Below are 18994 nucleotides of genomic sequence, written 5' to 3'. Positions count from 1 at the left end.
TCTCAATAAACCATTCACAATTCATATCGTAAATAAACATGCAACTCCCCCAGAATTACTTGAAATATCAAGTTTATTTTACGAATAGTATAAGACGATACATAGAATCAATGTATAATTTCAAATCCGTATAATTTGTATATAATAATATAGCTATCGAATTATTATGATGTAACACTTAAATGATCCGTAAAATTATACGTACGTACAAATTAACTCGAACCATGAACTCTTCTGTTTTTCAAACTGAACAAAGCTGCACCAGTGTGACTGAAGAATCAAGCACATCTCTAAATTCCTAACGGAAAATGACGAAAAACTGTGGTAAAATATCAACTGCCGTAAGCATAGAATATCGATTCATGAATTGAGTATTTACAGTGATACTAAAATCTCCGTAAACTCGCAATTATAACTATAACTGCGGTATACAGAGACGTAATAATAATAATAATAATAATAATAATAATAATAATAATAACAACAACAACAACAAATAGTAATTAACAAACAATATAAGTAAATTTGCGAAGAACGACTTAACACAGAATTATATATAGTTAACTAAACTCTACGGTCTACATTTGACGTACGATGTGATTAGATGATTAATTCAGACGAGTTATAAATAATGAAGATGAACATCAGTGTGAATTCGGGGCGAATTTTTCCAGTTCTTTTTTTATCGCCGCTATCAGAGGCATCGCCGGATCCTCCGGTGGTAATCTGGCGTCAGCCAAAACTCGGACAGTATCTACTTCTGGTAAGTTGGGCCTGTGAAACGGTCCGGCACTGAGGGGTCTCGACCCCCAGGCCCCACGAGGATGAGGCCCCGATACTCCTGTCTCGGGGATGTCGACTTCCAGCCCCCTACGCGGCAGAGATGTTCTGGGCCTGGTTTTCGTCTCGGATGCAGGAGTTGCAACCGGGCTGAGGAAAAATTTTAGATATGATATAAATATGCCGTGATGTTCCGGTAATAGTTGAAGATTAATTATACGAATGGTATTTGGAGAAAACACATAAGCGATCAAGAAGAAAACTTCGAAGCATATCGAGTCATTGGAAATAGTTTCGAGACAATGTCAGAGCGAATAAATGTATAACCAGTGCAAAGAGTGTTTCACCTGACAGTGGCAGACTTTCCCCTGTTTTCTGATGGCATTTTGATGTACTCCGGTGACGGGAGACGCGATGGAGGCCTGTGGGGGGCCGAATCTTTTGGCTTGGCTTCCCTGTTGCCGAAGAGAGTGAAGGAGTCCTCGAGGAGTTCGTGGAGACGTCTCCTGGCGCGACCCACGGGACCCGTAATCGTTGGAATCCGTTGCTCCATATCCGTCTCGGAACAAGTTGTTTCTGCGAGCATGGGAAACCTTCTCAGGGATCGTGACGAACAGGACAAAACTCAGCCCTGGCTATATTATTTACTGCTTCGCAGTGTTCAACTCGACTTCGGTGCTGAGGTTATTCGCAATAAATTGCTGTATTTAGTCATTGCGAACTTTATTCTTTATCTATTGTAACAAAAGCTCGTATTATCAGCACTTCAGTCGAGGTACAACCGTAACCGGTAATTCAACGACGAACCTTCCACTGCTTTTTGTCGCCGTAGGTCCCAAACTATAGGGCCAACCACTCCAGGGTCGTTCATTACGCTTGAAGACCTTATTAAATACGTCTCGTTGTCCCCCCTTTCAAAGTCGTCGTTCTTTCTTTGCATTTCCGGAGAATCGAACTCCATGTCCAAGTGTCTCACCTGGAAATATATTCGCTATAATCTTGCTTTCATGAACAGAGCCCACGGCTCTTGAGACAACAGGAAATCGCGTACATCCATGCCAATAAAATTCAATGGTTGTTTGTCGTTATTGTCGAGGAGCGAAATATCGCGTAGATCGTTATCAAATAATTGCATGCGTTGTATCGCTTGATTAAACGTCGTGACTTTCAAGAATTTAATGACAAACTACATCTAGGAGAGGAATAAAACCATTACCACAACAGGCTCGAGGACTCTTGACAAAGGTTCGACGCTGCGTATTCGCGGAAATTGTTTGCACGATGGCATTGACAAGTATGAGTGCGGTGAAGTGGTGAGGTCCTCTTTAGGGTTACTTTTTTGAGGAATGTGTCCGTTCTCGAGTGTTGTCAGGGCATCGGCGACGTCCATAGAGTCCGGTGTCCGGGGATGATCGACTGCATTCGTCTGAGTGACTCTTCGACGACCAGGTCTAAAACGAATGTGCATTTGTAGAACGAGTGAAACAGCAAAGTTAACATTGAGAAATTAAAATTCTGCAGAAAAGGATCGTTTTCACAACAAAAAAAAAAAAAAAAATTGCGGCTTTTTATCATTTCTCAATATCAGTTCAGTTTTTCTTTAAAATACAAAAACCTGCATATTTCCCATAAGAATCAATTAAGTAAGACACGTACAGAACTTGATGATTCAATTTTACGATTATCCACAAAATGAGGAAATTCTCTGGTAAATTTTCTGTAAAGTACTGGAGGAAAAATGTTCACGGGTGAAGCTTCATGTATAACCTCATACCTCTGTCTCTTTAGAACCGCCGCATACTCTTGACCCCCCCAAGGAGTCAACGACCTAGCCTTGAGTTCCTCTACTTCTTCTTCTTCCTCGTCGGTAAGATCCTGGTGTATGTCGGCGACCACACTTTCAGGAGTCCCCGGGGTCAGAGGCGATCCGTGCCGACTACCGGCGCTGAGCCTTTGACTGGTGCCTTCGGTCTGACAAGGTAAGAAAGGAACCTCGCCTTATATTCGGCTCTTTTATACATACGCGTAGAGGGGCTGTTTGTTATAATCGATATTGTCGTGGGATCAAATTATATCGGTATATTTCGTTGTTTTCGATATTTATAATCCGGATAGTTTGAAATTGGTCTGTTTGGCTCGTCTCCTCCCCCTGATTGAGACGATTATGTGGTTCATTTGCATACCGTTTTCTGGCATTCTCTTGTCCAACAGTATCTTTACCAAAATTCCAACCCCTGCACGCGACTTCATTTTACTTTATTATGGTTCGATGCACGGACGCAATAAAACGCGCAGCTATAATGTCATGCAGCGAATGTGCCATGCATTTTGTACAAGTTTTGTCTAATCATCTTATCGACCGTTTGTTACATTTCCTCTCAAACCTGTGCATGAGATATTAGAAATCGCAGTAACATACAATTCACTTGGAATTTAAGCCATGTCTGTTAATGCTGCAACAAAAAATTTTTTAAAAGAAAAAAACGACTACAGTGATGACGATGTGAAAATCATTGAAATTGCGAGTACCTCTCGTTTTCTAAATCTGCGGATTAGATAAAAACATCAGTGCAAGTGATTTGTGTTACGACTCGTGACAAAAGGAAGAATTTTAAATAAGCACTAAGAGTTTTCGATGTCCAGAATCCAGAAAACATTTCCAATTATAGGCCGCAAGTAATTCGTGAGTTGACGATCTGTGTACGAAATACCACTGCCATAACATACTTTTAATAATTTCCAAAAGGTACCACACAGAAACAGCGATGCATGGTGTGCGGGTGCATAGTTAGAATCCAAATCTTTGCCTTGGCCAACTGTTTTAGAATTCGCATGTGCAGTGCAGTGGTGCTGGCAGAGCTCGGAGCAATAATTGTGGATACCCGTTGCTCAGTTTCTGAAGTGTAACCAGTATTGTCGAGTCCTGGTGTGTCCGAAACGTAATCGGTCTGACGCTTCAATATGCTCTCAGGTGGAGGTGCCGCCACCGCGCTCTGTGCCCTTTTTCTTTTCGCCAAAAAGATAAGCCCGATGAAAACTACTATAAGAATCATCAGAGCAGCCGCTGCGGCGCCAATCAAAACCCAGGCATCTCTCCGACGTGACAAAGCTAGCGGTCGCGTCTCCTTGAGATAAGCTGAAAAGCAAATACAACGCTTCAGGTATCATTGACCCGTCCTCGAACAGTTGGCTGACAATAAGAGGCTCTGGAGGCGATGCGGCTGAAAATCAAAACGTACGTTTTTTTGGCTAATTGATTTCATATTTGATTACGAAACTTCGACACGTGTCATGGCTGACAGCATAGTTCGATAACAACCATAGACATGTTTTTCAAACGATTTCCCTCGCGTAATCTTACAAAAATCGTATAAGATATCTACCCATTTTCTAGCTTTTTGAGAGACTTGAAATAAATGAAAATACTTGCTTACGACGGAAAATTAACGAGATCAATTATTTAAAATTTTTCACCGAATATCATTTAGAAAATCCGTACAACGTAGTTATTCATTTCGGAATTAGTACATTCCTCGACTCGAATCTACCCATTAATGAAAATCGAGTTCTATTTTGATTTTGACCGTATTTTCGAGTCTCCTGACCTACTACAATTTATTAACGCCAAGAAAAGAATATTCCTCATTTGACTCACGTTCGCTTTGTATGATGACCGGAGCGCCTAATTCGAGGGCGACTTCTTGCTCAGAAAGCAAAGCCATGTCGCGAGCAGCGCTAGCTGCCGGCACGGGTTCACCGCCAAGATGTACCGAGTAAATAAGTCTGGTCGCGCCGTCCTCGGTCAAGCTCATATTCTGCATCATCACTTGAACCTTACCCACTTCCAAGTTACGTAATTTTGCTTGGGTAGCCTCGAAAGGCTCCGAGGAGTTAGCATCTTTCTCGAAATTTATTTCTTGGGATCTTGAAGTTTGCTCATGGCGGGTATGAATTGTAGAAGTATTTAGGAAATGAGAAAGTGTTGAATTGTTTATAGGGTTTTGTTCTGCGGACGGAGGAACGGTTGCGTCGTGACTGACAGGCCGAGCCAAGTTGCTTGTTATCGGTATTTTGTTCGCCAACTGTTGAGGGTCGTGACGATCTTTTGCCACATCAAGGTAGTCGGACTCGTTGTCAGTATCGAGTATCACCGAATTCCTTCTAGGAATCTTCACCGCTCGCATGTGCTTCACTTTGACAGTTTCCGACGCAGGATCGATATTTTTTGTTGCTGCTTGGCCGGATTCGAGCAGTGACTCGGGCGACATGGACGCCTTGACCTGGGACTCAGTTTTGCTAATTGCCTGTTGATGTAACCAACGGTTTTAAACACCAAATTACTTTACGTTTTATAAGATTTACACCGTTGTTAAAAAATCAGTGCTGTAGAAAAAGTAACCATTATGATACAATCTCCCCTACTCTCGTCAAGAAAAAAAAAATAACGTTAAATAAATGAACAACACGACGATGAATCTCGTAGGGCACTGCTCCTTCGCGTAATATATTTATACAGCAACGTGCGTCTCCGGCTACTCTGTCTATTAGCAACGGGTACAATCGATAGGTCATTGTCGGCGCTCAACGAGTGTAGGTATACCTGCACGCGAGGAAACTTTAACGTTATCCAATACGAGAAAATGCCAAACGACAAGATATAGCCGTTGCCCGTACGATTGACGATCACGGCTGAACGACAATATTACCCGCATAAGATAACTGATAATTTACAATGTCTGTTCTTTTTACTTAGATGGAAACGCACGAAGTTTTCATGTCCACCGAACGCAAATTTCAATACTGGGCCCCAGTTAATTCTCTTTTTAAACGTCTTTGTTAGAATATTTTACTCACTCGTTGGCCATCGCGTTTTTGCCGATTGTCACGTCGTGTTATTCTCCATGCAGCTCTCCGCAAACGGGCTGAATGAGACAATATCCCAAGGTGCTGTTTTTGCTGGCGTGAAAATGCAGCTTTGTAAAGTCTGGCCAGACGAAGCTCTACTCTTGGTGGAACAGTCTCGCCAGCTCGTAAGACCGTTAGTAGCCAGTATCTGAATGTATGCGAGCGAAAGCTTACCAAAATTGGCAATGAAATAACTGCTAAATAGCTAGTGAAAAATAGTACGATCTCATTGTTCTCTGTTTATCTTCCCTTCTTCATTTATCATAGAAACCTCACCATCCATTGAAAGAGTAAATCCTTTGGTAATTCGTACAATATTCTGAACGCTCACCGTGGTCCTGGATCGTCCCCGATGAGTATTCCGATGTCCTGATCGACATCGGAGAGAGTTGGCGTCGGGTCAATGCAGTTTGCGCAGCCTTGATCATCGTCTTCGCCTTTTCCGTCGGCAGGGAGATAAACAGTTGCGGTATGGTGGACCGTGCGAGGTTCATACAGTGTCAATGTCTGGTCCGGGTTCAACCATGGGGGCGCATCATCAGCTCCAGTCCAGAAGAAATCTTGCAGATGTACCCGACGACCCGGAAGGTGTTCAATGACCACCACCTCGTCCTCTGGAAGGAAAAGACTGTCATGTATTGGCCGGGTGTGATGGATTCCGGTGAAGTCAAGTCTAATTGGAAACGGACCAAAGACTTGGAGTTCCAACTTTCGGTTGTATCGCCGCATAGATATGTATTTTCATATTCTGGAGTATCAGAATTTCGTCGTGTGCAGAGAAACACATAACATGGTGGAAGATTGCTTTCGCCCACCATTACAGTATCGTTCGATTTTAAAACTCAACAAGGTGGTTTACAAATAATATAAAGGGTACCAGTCACAAATTGCATGTTGCTTCGCTAGTCTTTCGACCAATTTATCTTTCATCCTGTAGGTAAGCCTCGAAGACGATGAATAATTCCGAAGATGCGTGTACTAAGCGTGTAGCTGAGTTCACGCGATCACGTGACTGAGAACGATCAGTGAAGCATCAGTTTTGATACCAGCTTCGTGAGCATAAAAGTTACGCAGGGGATGAATATAGCGAAAAGTGTGTGCACATGTATACATGAAGGTATATACCTACCTGTATAATAAATAGGGTAGAGTAAACCAATGCCATGACACGCTAGATTATTACTGGGAATAACTGTTTTACAATTCAAAGGTAAAAATGGAACTTTTACGGTGTCAAAAATAGTTGTATACATTTTTGTCTCTTTATTTCTGTTTCGCTAGTTGATTATTGAGTTATAATTCACAAATACTTTAATGGTTTTAGACTTGATAATTATTTTCACACCTCGCGTGTGCTGAGGTATAATTGTTTTGTACAAAACTTTGTCTTCGTAGAGTTTTGCGGTATGTTATTCATGAATTTCACGTTCTGGATTACTTGTTGACGGTGATTTCAGTAATTGAGACCTTGATATTAAAGTTTAAAATTCTTTCACGTATCATCCGTAAGTGAGCCTACCGTTGACTGACCATCGAATAAACTAATTCCACATATTTGAGGTACGCGTCACCATGCACACGGTACAATAGCCTATTTACTACGTCATATCAATGCTTCACTGGTTACCGGAAATGCCGACAGGAACTACCGGTACGCACTATTTTTCAGTCTCCGTTGCAGTGGCGTGTAATAAAACAAAAAATTCCGTCCCATCGTATTGTCAGCAATGTTAACGTCAAGTTAATAAGAAGAGAAGAAAAGGAAAATCCGTCCGAATTTCCTAACTTGAAAAAAAGTTGGATGGTTCTGAAAAAAAATCTCACACGTCTTCTCATTGCAATTTTTTCCAGCATGCGGAAATCGCATTAATTTTTTATACTCCTTTCGCGGTTTGAATTGCTAACGAGCTAACACACGTTTACACAACGCAGAGAGATGTGAAACCATTTGATTGATGATTATGAAAGGACATACTCCGTCAAAGCTGTCAGTTTTCAACGTCGAACCGACCTAATTCCACGCATCAGCTGCGTTTCCGGTTCGGACGCATCGTGAAAAAACTCCCAGCATAGCATCTACAGCGTTGCGAATTTGTGGTTACACGTTTCGTTAAAAACTGAAGTCAAACTATACGGAATTGTAATCCATGTCCGATTTATAAACTCTGAGTATTTATATGCTGAAACTTCCATTTGACTAATTGTAAGTGCGGAATGTATGCAGCTGATCTTAAAAGAACATGAAATTCGGTAAATCTTACAAATTATTGGAATATTCAAAGATACCGCATTGTAGAATATCTGAGCATTTATCGAAACTTTCGAACTACGTAGGAAATTCACCGTAGGTATTTTTAGCCTCCCCCAATGACGGTGTTGGATCGATAGAAAAGTGAGTTCCTATGGTGAATACGTTGGCAGAGCGCCATCCGTCTCGACCCTCTTGTTAATTTCCCTTTAATTGTTATTCTTTACAAACTGTGCAATTCTTTTACGCGGTGCCTAGCCTACGACCACCATGGAAAATTATCAAAGGTAAATAATTTTCGACACAACGAATACACACGTTATTGCTAACGACGCGTAAATCCAGAAAAGAATCATTGTTTCACTATTGTTGCTTAAAAAATTGAAAGATGTCACTTTGATTGATCCACTCGACTTCAAGGTATCTTTCAATTAATCGTATATCGGTTCTTTCAACGCTCTGACGTCGATGCAAATATCTCGGCACAGCAGATTCAATTGTCTTTATACAGATATCAGAAGCCAAGGCAAAACGTATTAACCCCGTTTCTATTCTAAAAGAAGTTACAGGGCTGAAAACTACGTACATGCAGCCTACAAGTACATAGATATGTATACAAGTTTAGTTGCTGGTAGCTAGCGACTGTACAGCCTTGTCATATCGACCTTATGGCGTGTTGCACGTGCCAGACTCACTGCTTATGTGCTATGTGGACTTTTTTAGGATAACACCTAGTTCCCAGATACACTATGAGTGTTTGAATGATTTAACGTGCAACCTACATGCTCCTCTTTCGACAACATTGTCGGTGTAACGTTCAGTTCGTTAGATTGTTCTTGATTACTAATATGAATTATTTAGTTGTACACATACAATGTGTATACATATATGAAACAATCTGAAGACCTTGAGCCAGTCACCTGCTTACACAATTAGAACTCCATAGATCAACGATTAACTTCAACTCAATACTTTTGTTCTCAATCTTTCTATTCCTTGTACTCTAGTTTCAATTTCCGTACAACTGAAATTAGTGAAAACCTTTTCTGACGGAGTTACAGTTTTTGTGTTTGACGGACAAACAAGATTCATTTTACTTCTTTGTTTTTTTTGCTTGTTTTACGTGCAATTTTGAAAATTCGGTTAATCTGATAATGTTACATAACTAGCTTTTTTTGCAATTAAAAAAAAAAAGACAAGAATATAAATGAACGGGCGAAAATAAATCTAGTAACAATATAAGAAAAAGAAGAAAATTTTTTATGGGTTATAATGTGAAAATGTTTGTTCGATATAGGTATTTTTAAAATGGTAAATCAGAAATGTTTAGAAGGACACTGGAGTGACTGTGGCGCACCCAAGATTCGTTAATATTAGGAAAATTTGTTGCTTTGTGTAATAAGCATGTGACATAAAGCGGAAATAGAAATCCGTAACAACACGCGTACTTGTGATCGAAGGTAATAATTAACACATTTTGCCAATGGACTAATCATTACCAGATCATTACTGGTACAGTCAATAAGTGTAAAGCTACTTATTAAGTACAACGACAAGTCGTCAATCTTATAATGTAAACACAGAGGACGACACTGACATCCAGATTTAAGATTGAAAATTATGAAGTTTTACCTATAGATACTCATGTAAGTAAATAAAATTTTCATTCACGTAATTATTTCAATCATGAATACACTAAAAAAAGGTTTGATACCATAGGCTAAGTTATTTTATATAATTATGCATCTGAAGGGATAAACATCAGTTGGTAACTGGTTTGACTCTAATTTTATTGCTTTGCGTAATAAGAAATAAATGCAATTTTGTGTCGATGGATAAATTGCTACGGTGTTTACGAATATAAAACTTTTACAATGCAATCAACGGTGACTTAACTTCGTTCCAAGGGACTTAAATTCAATATTTGGGCGTTTTCTTCACATACACACAGACGAAACGACGTAATTTGCATACACTTCCATTCACACCCAACGGCAGGGGTGAATAAATCGTGATACAAATCGTCCGCGTCACCCCTGATTCGTAAGGACGTAACACCCCAATTCCCCTAGAAATCGACTAAAAATAATGTCGTTATCGACCCGAGGAGTATAACTAACCTGCTCCAGGTGGTAGAGCGGCTCTAACCACCAGGTTAAAAAGTGCCAGATTGACGACGCAGAATAATTCCGGGCGTGTATGTAAAATATTGTAAACACTGCAACGCATCGCGGTACACGTGTACCGCCCTACTAAATAAACTCCCACGCCGATTCATTCGACTTCTGCCATTTTCCCCCACTACGGGTACGACACGGCGACAATGCGAGTAACGGGGAAGCTGATATCGCACATGCGCCAGGGCCCTTCAGGTGTGTCGAGCACCTGTACAATTTCGACTGTGCAAGCAAATGTGGGCGACGAATAATTTTTCTGGTTGTGAAACTTTGAGGGAAAAGGCTGTCCGAAAAACGATTAATTATTTGTCAAAATCAGTGTCATATTGCGATTTACGAATCGCGTACGGACGTACATAACAGCCACCTACAGTAACATTCGAATTTAATTTTCAAAAAAAAAAATAACAGATTTCGAGTATAATTTTCTAATGACGATGTCAAAGGAAGTAGTCTATCGAATGAGAAATATTTTATAGTCAACGAAATGATGTTGCTTAATTAACTGGTAATCATTAAACGGCTACCTCAGAGCACCCCTTAGAAAAAAAAGAAAATGTATGCAAATGGGATTAGTATAGTATATTTGTCACATGTGTATCACAAATATGGAAATAGTAAAACGGATGAAGACGATAATTACGAAAGTCTGTAAGTGCCATTTTTTTCAAATTCCACAGATGAATTTAAGTGATTAATAACCATGCACCAAACGAAAACAAGGTGAGGAAGCAAAATCACAAATTTATAGCTACCCAGTTTCAGGTATTTATTCAATATGCCTTAATTCTAGTAACAGTGTTTGGGTGTCAATGTGCCGTAATTTAACAATTTGACCAATAGAATTGTGTCAATATAGGTTTAATTCTTCAGCATAAATTATAAAAAGATTTCATATTATAGAATGTGAAAATTGTAAATATTCCTTTTATTTTTGTTATATAAATTTATAGCAATAGCCGAAATAATATTATATATTCATTCATTCGCCCATTCAATCATTCACTCATACAGTACAAGAATCATCGATTAACAGGTGAAGTAGATTAGAATAGTGAATATGAATCGTATTTTTTTCACTAAAATTGTTTCTCGAACTTTTCTTTATACCTTTCTAAATATTCCCTTTTTCTTCATTCATTTTCAGGTAGTCTCTCACTTGAATTTATAATTGTTTCGTTGAAGTTTTCTCGATTCAATGTTTTGAATTGTTTTGTTAAGAATTATTCGCCTATCTTTTGTTACCAGTAAAGCAGATCAATCGTTGTTGTCAATGACAGCGACAGATTCGTTGAATTGTAGATCCCTGTAATTATATTTTTGAAGATACCTCGTACAGTTGATGTTTTATATGTCTCTGATTTGATTATGTGAAACGGAAACTTCGAATGAGTGAATTATTTTACTCGTTATCGATGTTGAATTCATCGGAAAGAAAAAGTAAATAAAATATACATATTAGGAGAAGCAATTTTACACGTGGTGCTCTGACGATGGTTTTGCAGTGAGAGATCCCGTCTCCCCGAATACAGGTGTGAATCCAAGAAGGCGGACACCACGTTACGAAGTACTTATTTTGTTGCAATCAAAGTAAACGACTGCGAGAACGCAATACTGTGATTAAACATTTCGTAAGAAATCTAATTATTTCAGAGGCGAATGGTTGTACAGTGTACACTGTTTGAACCAGAATATGACGAATACTTACTATATCAGACAGTTATTACCGTAGTTTTGAAATATAGCTTGAGTTTCGTCCTGCGGACAAGTGTAACATACCTCTGCCAATATACGATACGTGATGTATGCTTTTCTACTGCCTCTATTTGATGCAACCTGTAGGAAAATATGATGTAAATCCTTTTTCGCCGTATTTTCTTCGTATTTCCTCGACTGATAGTCGTTTGCGTCTCAAAATCTCTTGATCGCACTCCTAACGATCCAGTAAGTCTAGACAATGATAGGGCAAAGATTCCGAGCAAGAAAATTTGTGCTCGAGAAGAAATTGAGTCCGCTCTACGTCTTTTGTGAAGATTCTGACGATTTTGAATAATGCTGTGAGCAATTCCTCCATGCTCTGTATCACCGTGATTTTGCGGGAGAAATCGACTGTGCGCAGTCCGAATACGCTGCGAGCAACGGATCCAAACGAAAAAACGAAAGATTTTCTTCGTAATTTCTCTGCTGTTGGTCCCATGCTGTTTTCCTTGTGTTTTCTGAGTTCCTGATGGTTCAATTGGTCAGAAATGGGTCATACGAATCGAATCGGAGACCTAAAATTTTTTGGCCAAAAAAAAGGTAAGGCTAACCCCTTTGTCGTTGACTGAAGAATATAAAGATGGATACCCCTGGGTAAATTTTGTTCACCAGTTTTCGGCGGCAAGTGGGCCCAAGTGGGCCTGCGAGCGTAGGAGGCTTCTGCTCTATCGACTCTACCTAACGGGCTCGCACCGACATTCGTAGCAGCCAAAGTAGTGTCCGTATGGAAGCTTGAGATTAAGTCGGTACAAAGTGGATACGTAAGACTACTTGTCGACTGCGACTTAGAAATATCTATCGGCTCCATCATCCCGGTGAGAAGACGCGTAACCGCGTCCAACTACCTCCGACCACCTTCGTCCACCTCGTCCCTGTCCTCCTCCTCCTCCACCCCCTCGTCGTCCTCGTCGTCCTCGACTTCCTCGACCACCGCCGATCACTTTCAACAACCTCCAAACACATCCAACCTTCTCCGTCCACCTCCTGCCACACCCTGGCGCCTCCTACCACATCCTACCAGCTCCTACCACCTCCTACCATTTCCGAACACCTCCGACCACCTTCGTTCTCTTGGTCCCCCCGCTCCTCCATGTATTCTATAATATTGACATTTGTAATTATTAGACAAACTAGATTACCTACAATAATACATCTACAATATGAAAATGGAAGAATTATTCATTTCGAAATAGGATTCTATTCGACACGCGCTCGATGTATTCCATAACATTAGTATTCATAATTATTCCAACAAGTTTCATTTGCTCGCTCGATCTTAAATTTTCGTAGGCATAGAATCGGAACGCTGTTTTAGCTAGTCGCAAGTGAAGTATCTACATTGGGTGGAGAAGCAGAATTGTTTTTCGAAAAGTGTTCGTATGGAAAAAAATTCGGAGTAACTGTAATACATCACGGATGCGCTGATTTTAATCGAGATGAAAAGGATGCTTCGTATATGAGACGGTATTTAACGCAGTGTCCTGATTAAAAGGCCTAAAAAGTGAATGTCGGCGATTGTTTTTTTTTTTTCATAGGGAGAGAAAGAACAGAGCTTCTTCAAACTTCGAGTGTATTTTAACACACATTTAAAAGGTACGAGCAAAAATTTTTATCATCCGACTGCCGCAGAACAGCAGCGTTATTAGCTAACTCGTTAACTGAAGAATATATCTAGTCAACGGCTGACCATCGAAGGGCCTAGCCACTTGAGTCTGGAATCAGGAGGAAAGATAAAATGCGTATTTCTTGTCTCATTGTGAAATGTTAAAATTAAAACTGAAATCATTATGCATCATATCATATCATCGTACATTATACATCATACATTATACATTATACATCATACATCATGATACATCATACACAGTATTGAAGTTCGAAAACAAAGTTTGGATGTTCGGATGTTCGAAAAGTAACGTCACCAAAATTTGACGTCATCGATTTGAGATTCAGCTGACCGAATTCTTCAGTCTGGAAACAACCGCGCAATAGAGCGGACGGATGAGAGTCGCGCTCCGCAAATTTCGAGTACCGGGTTCTCAACCTCCTGGATCCTGCGCTCGGGGTCCGGTACCTAGTGAAAATCGACTTCCAGGAAGAGCGCTCCATAGTTTCTGCGCTCTAGGTCCGCTACCTGGTGAAAATCGACTTCCAGGACAAAAGCTCCATAGTTTTTGCGCTCCAGGTCCGCGACCTGGTGACTTTAGACCTTCCGGACTAATTTTCAAGTTTACAAGTTTGATTAATGTAAACGTCATGTTTTGTACTATCGAACCAATAATCATGCTTCGGATAACATTTTGAATCGGCAAACGAACCAAACGACCAGAAACAAACATATTGCAATTGCAATTGGGCATGAATCCTCACACAATATTTTTGACGTGTTCTAATACTCGAAATATTAATTAGTATTCGAGGTATAACCCGAGGTGGTTATCGGTGATTGTTGGAGGTAGTCGGAGGTGGACGAGAAGGAGGACGAGGATTTGTGCACGGTGAGTAAAACATTTTCATGATATTTTGTGGCATTTGTAATTGTATTTTATCTAAAATATTTCAAACTTGTCATGTTTACAATAAATTATTTCAATTCATTTTTCGCGCAAGCACAAATTCAATAGTTATAAATGCGCTAATGATATTTACTATATTATTAATCAATTAATTAATTATATCAATCCTTACATAATGTTTTTGATGTGTTCTTATACTGAGAATATTTATTACTATTCCAGGTATAACCCGAGGTGGTTAGCAGTAGTCGTTGAAGGTGGTCGGCGGTGGTTGGCGGTGGTTGGAGGTGGTCGGAGGTGGACGTGGAGAACAAGGCGGACGAGGAGGACGAGGATTTGTGCTTGGTGAGAAGAACATTTTTATGATATTTGATGGCAATTCTAATTATATTTCATCTGAAATATTACAAACTTGTCAGGTTTACACTAAATTATTTCAATTTATTTTTCGCGTAAGCAGATGTTCAGTAGCTTCAAATGCGATTATAAAATTTATTACATATTAATTAATTGATTGATTATATTAATACTTGCATAATATTTTTTATGTGTTCCTATACTAAAAATATTTATTACTGAATAGTAATAAGGTATAACCCGAGGTAGTTCGCGGTGGTTGCGGGTGATCGAGGTGGGCGAGGAGGAGGACGAGGATGACGAGGACTTGTGCACTGTAAGTATAACATTTTTATCATATTCATTAGAGTAGGAGTAGGATCAGGAGTAGGAGTAGGATGAGGAGTAGGAGTAGTAGGAGTAGAAGTAGAAATGGTAGAAGTCGGAGTAGGAATAGGAGTAGTCGTAGTAGTAGGAGTTGGAGTAGAGTAGGAGTAGAAGTAGATGTATGCGGGAGGGGATATTATCATATCAAGCTATCAGTAATAAGTAATTGCGGGAAAAATATTAGCTTACTTTTGTAATATTTATAAATATAGCCTCTATGAATATTCATTGTTGGTATATAAGGTCTGGCAACGTACCAACCTTCTGTAAGAGATGTTGAAGATTTTTAACATAATTATATTTCAGATCTGTGCCCCACCTAGTGATCCACTAGTACATATCCTCCGACGTGACATCGCTCCGCTACGTATAAAGAAGAAAAGATTTATTAAGATGCAGATTGCTCCTCTCTTCTTGCCATTGTGCGTTCAGCCGTTGTTGTGCTGTGTGTTTAAAATTTAGGACAGTATATAATATAGAATAACATGTACATCTACGAATATAGCACTGCAATAAATCTTATAGAGATGAGCTCACATTGAGATTTCTCTGTATTTATAACTCGACGCGAGAAGGCAAAAATCAATGTAATGCCATCTGTAAGGTAATTGGACTCGTATTTGCACTACGAGAACTCGTTGGGCATTTTGCGGTGAAATTTGAAAAACTGTTGTACAAGAAATTAAATAACTATAAAAATGGATAAAAAATATTATCTCCAATAGTGAATGTAGCTAATACAGCTTTAACCGTATATTGATTATGTTAATGATCTATTGTGACAAGATCGGAATTAGATAAGCTCTCTAAATAACCTTTTCTAGTCTATTAATTTATATCATGTATATGTAAATGTATATTTCTTCAGTTTGTACAATCACTGCACTAGGATTACCCTTGCCATGTTTTATGGTGCGCTTGTGTAATTTGTATATTATTAACCTTACGTTTTACTCTATTTGCGACAAGTTGTGAGTGTTTCTGATTTCTTGGCAATTATTTATGTACATGTATGTGTATATATGTATATGTATACTTATGCATGTGTATATACATATATCCACATGTTTAAAACTAGATTTTTACAATAAACACAGAGGTTTTAGTATATTCACATACGGATTTCTGTGTATAGGTATACTTGAACTAAAATATCCTTAACTCTAATACGGAGTTCTTCGTAATTCGCATTTGTTCTCGTAACCCAATGTCCTACATACAATGGCAAAAATCGAGATCCAACTTAACTGAGTCTCAAAGCCCTGTTGACATAAAAGCAGCTATTCGATAGAAATTATAGTTTATAGTTTACACAGCCCATTGCATGATATTTCATTATAAATACATATGTTTCAATGTATTTAGGAATAATTTATCAAATATACAGAGGTCATGTGCAAATAATAAATGAATTGATTCAACCGCAGTTTGATGTATTCATTAGAGCTTTAACAATAAATTTAAGCTTTGTTACCTCTTCTGTTCTATTATGGATAATCAAAAACATTTCCGACTATTCGTGCTGTGGAAGCATGGGGATTAAACTAAATGTAGCAAAAGATTAGAAACAGTGTATGTAGAGTACGGGTATTTTTCTAACAATGCAAACACGTGCCGCTAGCTTAGTTTTGACATATCTAGAATACCACGCCTTGCGAATTAGCTTTCCAGCCAGAGATGAATGATGAATTTTAAGGACTGCATTATCGTTGTTGAATACTCTATGCCTCATGGGAAAAGAAAATCTGTAACGATAAAATTGATGCACCGGATCATCGTCGACTTTAACTTTTGAAATGTCCTACCATTTCCGAACACCTCCAACCATCCTATTGACCTATATTACTAGATTAGCTATGATACGAAAAGAGAAGAATTATTCATTTCGAAATGGGATTCTATTGGACGCGCGCTCGATGTATTCCATAACATTACTATTCATAATTATTCCAACAACTTTTCATTTGCTCGCTCGATCTTCAATTTTCGTAGGCATAGAATCGAAACGCTGTTTTAGCTGGTCGCAAGTGAAGTATCTACGTTGGGTGGAGAAGCAGAATTGTTTTTCGAAAAGTATTCGGATGGAAAAAAATTCAGAGTAACTGTAATACATCACGGATGCGCTAATTTTGAACGAGATGAAATTGATGCTTCCTATATGAGACAGTATTTAACGCTGCGTAGTGATTTAAAGACCTAGAAAGGTGATAGGGAGAGAAAGAACGACGCTTCTTAACACTTCGAGTGTATTTTAACACACATTTGAAAGATACGAGCGAAATCTTTCATCATCCAACTGTCGCAGAACGGCAGCGTTATCAGCCGACCCGTTCACTGAAGAATATATCTTCAGTCAACGGCTGACCATCGAAGGGCCTGGCTGCTTGAGTCTGGAATCGGCAGGAGAGATGAAGTGTGTATTTCTTGTATGAAACGTGAAAACTAAAAGCATTATACATCATATCATATCATCATACATCGTACATCATACATCATCATACATAGTATTAGAGTTTAATACCAAAGTTTGGATGTCGGATGTTCAGAAAGTGACGTTACCGACCTGAAATCAGCTAGCCGAATTCCTCAGTCTCGAAACAACCGCGCAGTAGAGCGGACGTATGAGAGTCGCGCTCCGCAAATTTCGAGTACCGGGTTCTCAACCTCCCGGATCCCACGTTTCGGGTCCGCTACGTATTTCGAGTACCGGGTTCTCAACCTTCCGGATCCCGCGCTTCGGGTCCGCTACGCGGTGAAACTCGACTTCCAGGATAAGCGCTCCGTGGTTCCTGGTTCGTGTTTACAATAAATTATTTCAATTCGTTTTTCGCGCAACCCCAAATTCGGTGGCTGTCAGTCCGCTAATAAAATTTCTCGACTTCCAGGATAAGCGCTCCGTGGTTCCTGGTTCGTGTTTACAATAAATTATTTCAATTCGTTTTTCGCGCAAGCCCAAATTCGGTAGCTGTCAGTCCGCTAATAAAATTTCTCGACTTCCAGGATAAGCGCTCCGTGGTTCCTGGTTCGTGTTTACAATAAATTATTTCAATTCGTTTTTCGCGCAAGCCCAAATTCGGTGGCTGTCAGTCCGCTAATAAAATTTCTCGACTTCCAGGATAAGCGCTCCGTGGTTCCTGGTTCGTGTTTACAATAAATTATTTCAATTCGTTTTTCGCGCAAGCCCAAATTCGGTGGCTGTCAGTCCGCTAATAAAATTTCTCGACTTCCAGGATAAGCGCTCCGTGGTTCCTGGTTCGTGTTTACAATAAATTATTTCAATTCGTTTTTCGCGCAAGCCCAAATTCGGTAGCTGTCAGTCCGCTAATAAAATTTCTCGACTTCCAGGATAAGCGCTCCGTGGTTCCTGGTTCGTGTTTACAATAAATTATTTCAATTCGTTTTTCGCGCAACCCCAAATCCGGTAGCTGTCAGTCCGCTAATAAAATTTCTCGACTTCCAGGATAAGCGCTCCGTGGTTCCTGGTTCGTGTTTACAATAAATTATTTCAATTCGTTTTTCGCGCAAGCCCAAATTCGGTAGCTGTCAGTCCGCTAATAAAATTTCTCGACTTCCAGGATAAGCGCTCCGTGGTTCCTGGTTCGTGTTTACAATAAATTATTTCAATTCGTTTTTCGCGCAAGCCCAAATTCGGTAGCTGTCAGTCCGTTAATAAAATTTCTCGACTTCCAGGATAAGCGCTCCGTGGTTCCTGGTTCGTGTTTACAATAAATTATTTCAATTCGTTTTTCGCGCAAGCCCAAATTCGGTAGCTGTCAGTCCGCTAATAAAATTTCTCGACTTCCAGGATAAGCGCTCCGTGGTTCCTGGTTCGTGTTTACAATAAATTATTTCAATTCGTTTTTCGCGCAACCCCAAATTCGGTAGCT

The 18994-nt window shown here is 39.6% G+C and overlaps 1 protein-coding gene and 2 long non-coding RNA genes across 7 annotated transcripts in view; 2 read left to right on the top strand and 1 right to left on the bottom strand.

Moving 5' to 3' along the window:
• The window catches only part of LOC124221312 (uncharacterized), a 149430-nt gene that overhangs the window by 124177 nt on the left and 6259 nt on the right, over positions 1–18994 (top strand). For 2 of the 3 annotated variants that reach the window (XR_006883786.2, XR_011177437.1), the window contains exon 4: positions 2569–2759. This is a non-coding gene — a long non-coding RNA (uncharacterized lncRNA). Of the gene's footprint in view, positions 1–2568; positions 2760–3751; positions 4016–18994 lie in introns of all 3 variants that reach the window. The other variant, XR_011177438.1, reaches the window with a different exon arrangement.
• Positions 68–10171, bottom strand: LOC124221304 (uncharacterized). 3 transcript variants are annotated; one of them, XR_011177436.1, is made up of 11 exons: positions 10054–10171; positions 6017–6299; positions 5635–5833; positions 4436–5084; positions 3663–3916; positions 2555–2751; positions 1997–2231; positions 1588–1756; positions 1128–1356; positions 594–930; positions 68–298 (listed from the first exon to the last, which is right to left on the bottom strand). XR_011177436.1 is itself a non-coding variant. In XM_046631182.2 (10 exons), exons 1-10 carry the CDS (start codon positions 10160–10162, stop codon positions 755–757), a joined length of 2517 nt encoding a protein of 838 aa, XP_046487138.2. In that variant the 5' UTR covers positions 10163–10171; the 3' UTR covers positions 467–754. The 3 variants fall into 3 exon arrangements, 2 of the variants coding, with proteins under 2 accessions (XP_046487138.2, XP_046487137.1); XM_046631182.2 differs by lacking the exon at positions 68–298 and having other exon boundaries at positions 467–930; positions 1128–1373; XM_046631181.2 differs by lacking the exon at positions 68–298 and having other exon boundaries at positions 467–930.
• Positions 14282–16523, top strand: LOC138191118 (uncharacterized). The gene is made up of 4 exons (XR_011177439.1): positions 14282–14366; positions 14607–14729; positions 14975–15057; positions 15414–16523. It is a non-coding gene; the product is annotated as an uncharacterized lncRNA (long non-coding RNA).

The sequence above is a fragment of the Neodiprion pinetum genome, chromosome 6 (genome assembly GCF_021155775.2).
Source record: "Neodiprion pinetum isolate iyNeoPine1 chromosome 6, iyNeoPine1.2, whole genome shotgun sequence".
Lineage (NCBI taxonomy): Eukaryota > Metazoa > Arthropoda > Insecta > Hymenoptera > Diprionidae > Neodiprion > Neodiprion pinetum.
This window is presented reverse-complemented; position numbering and strand designations above follow the sequence as displayed.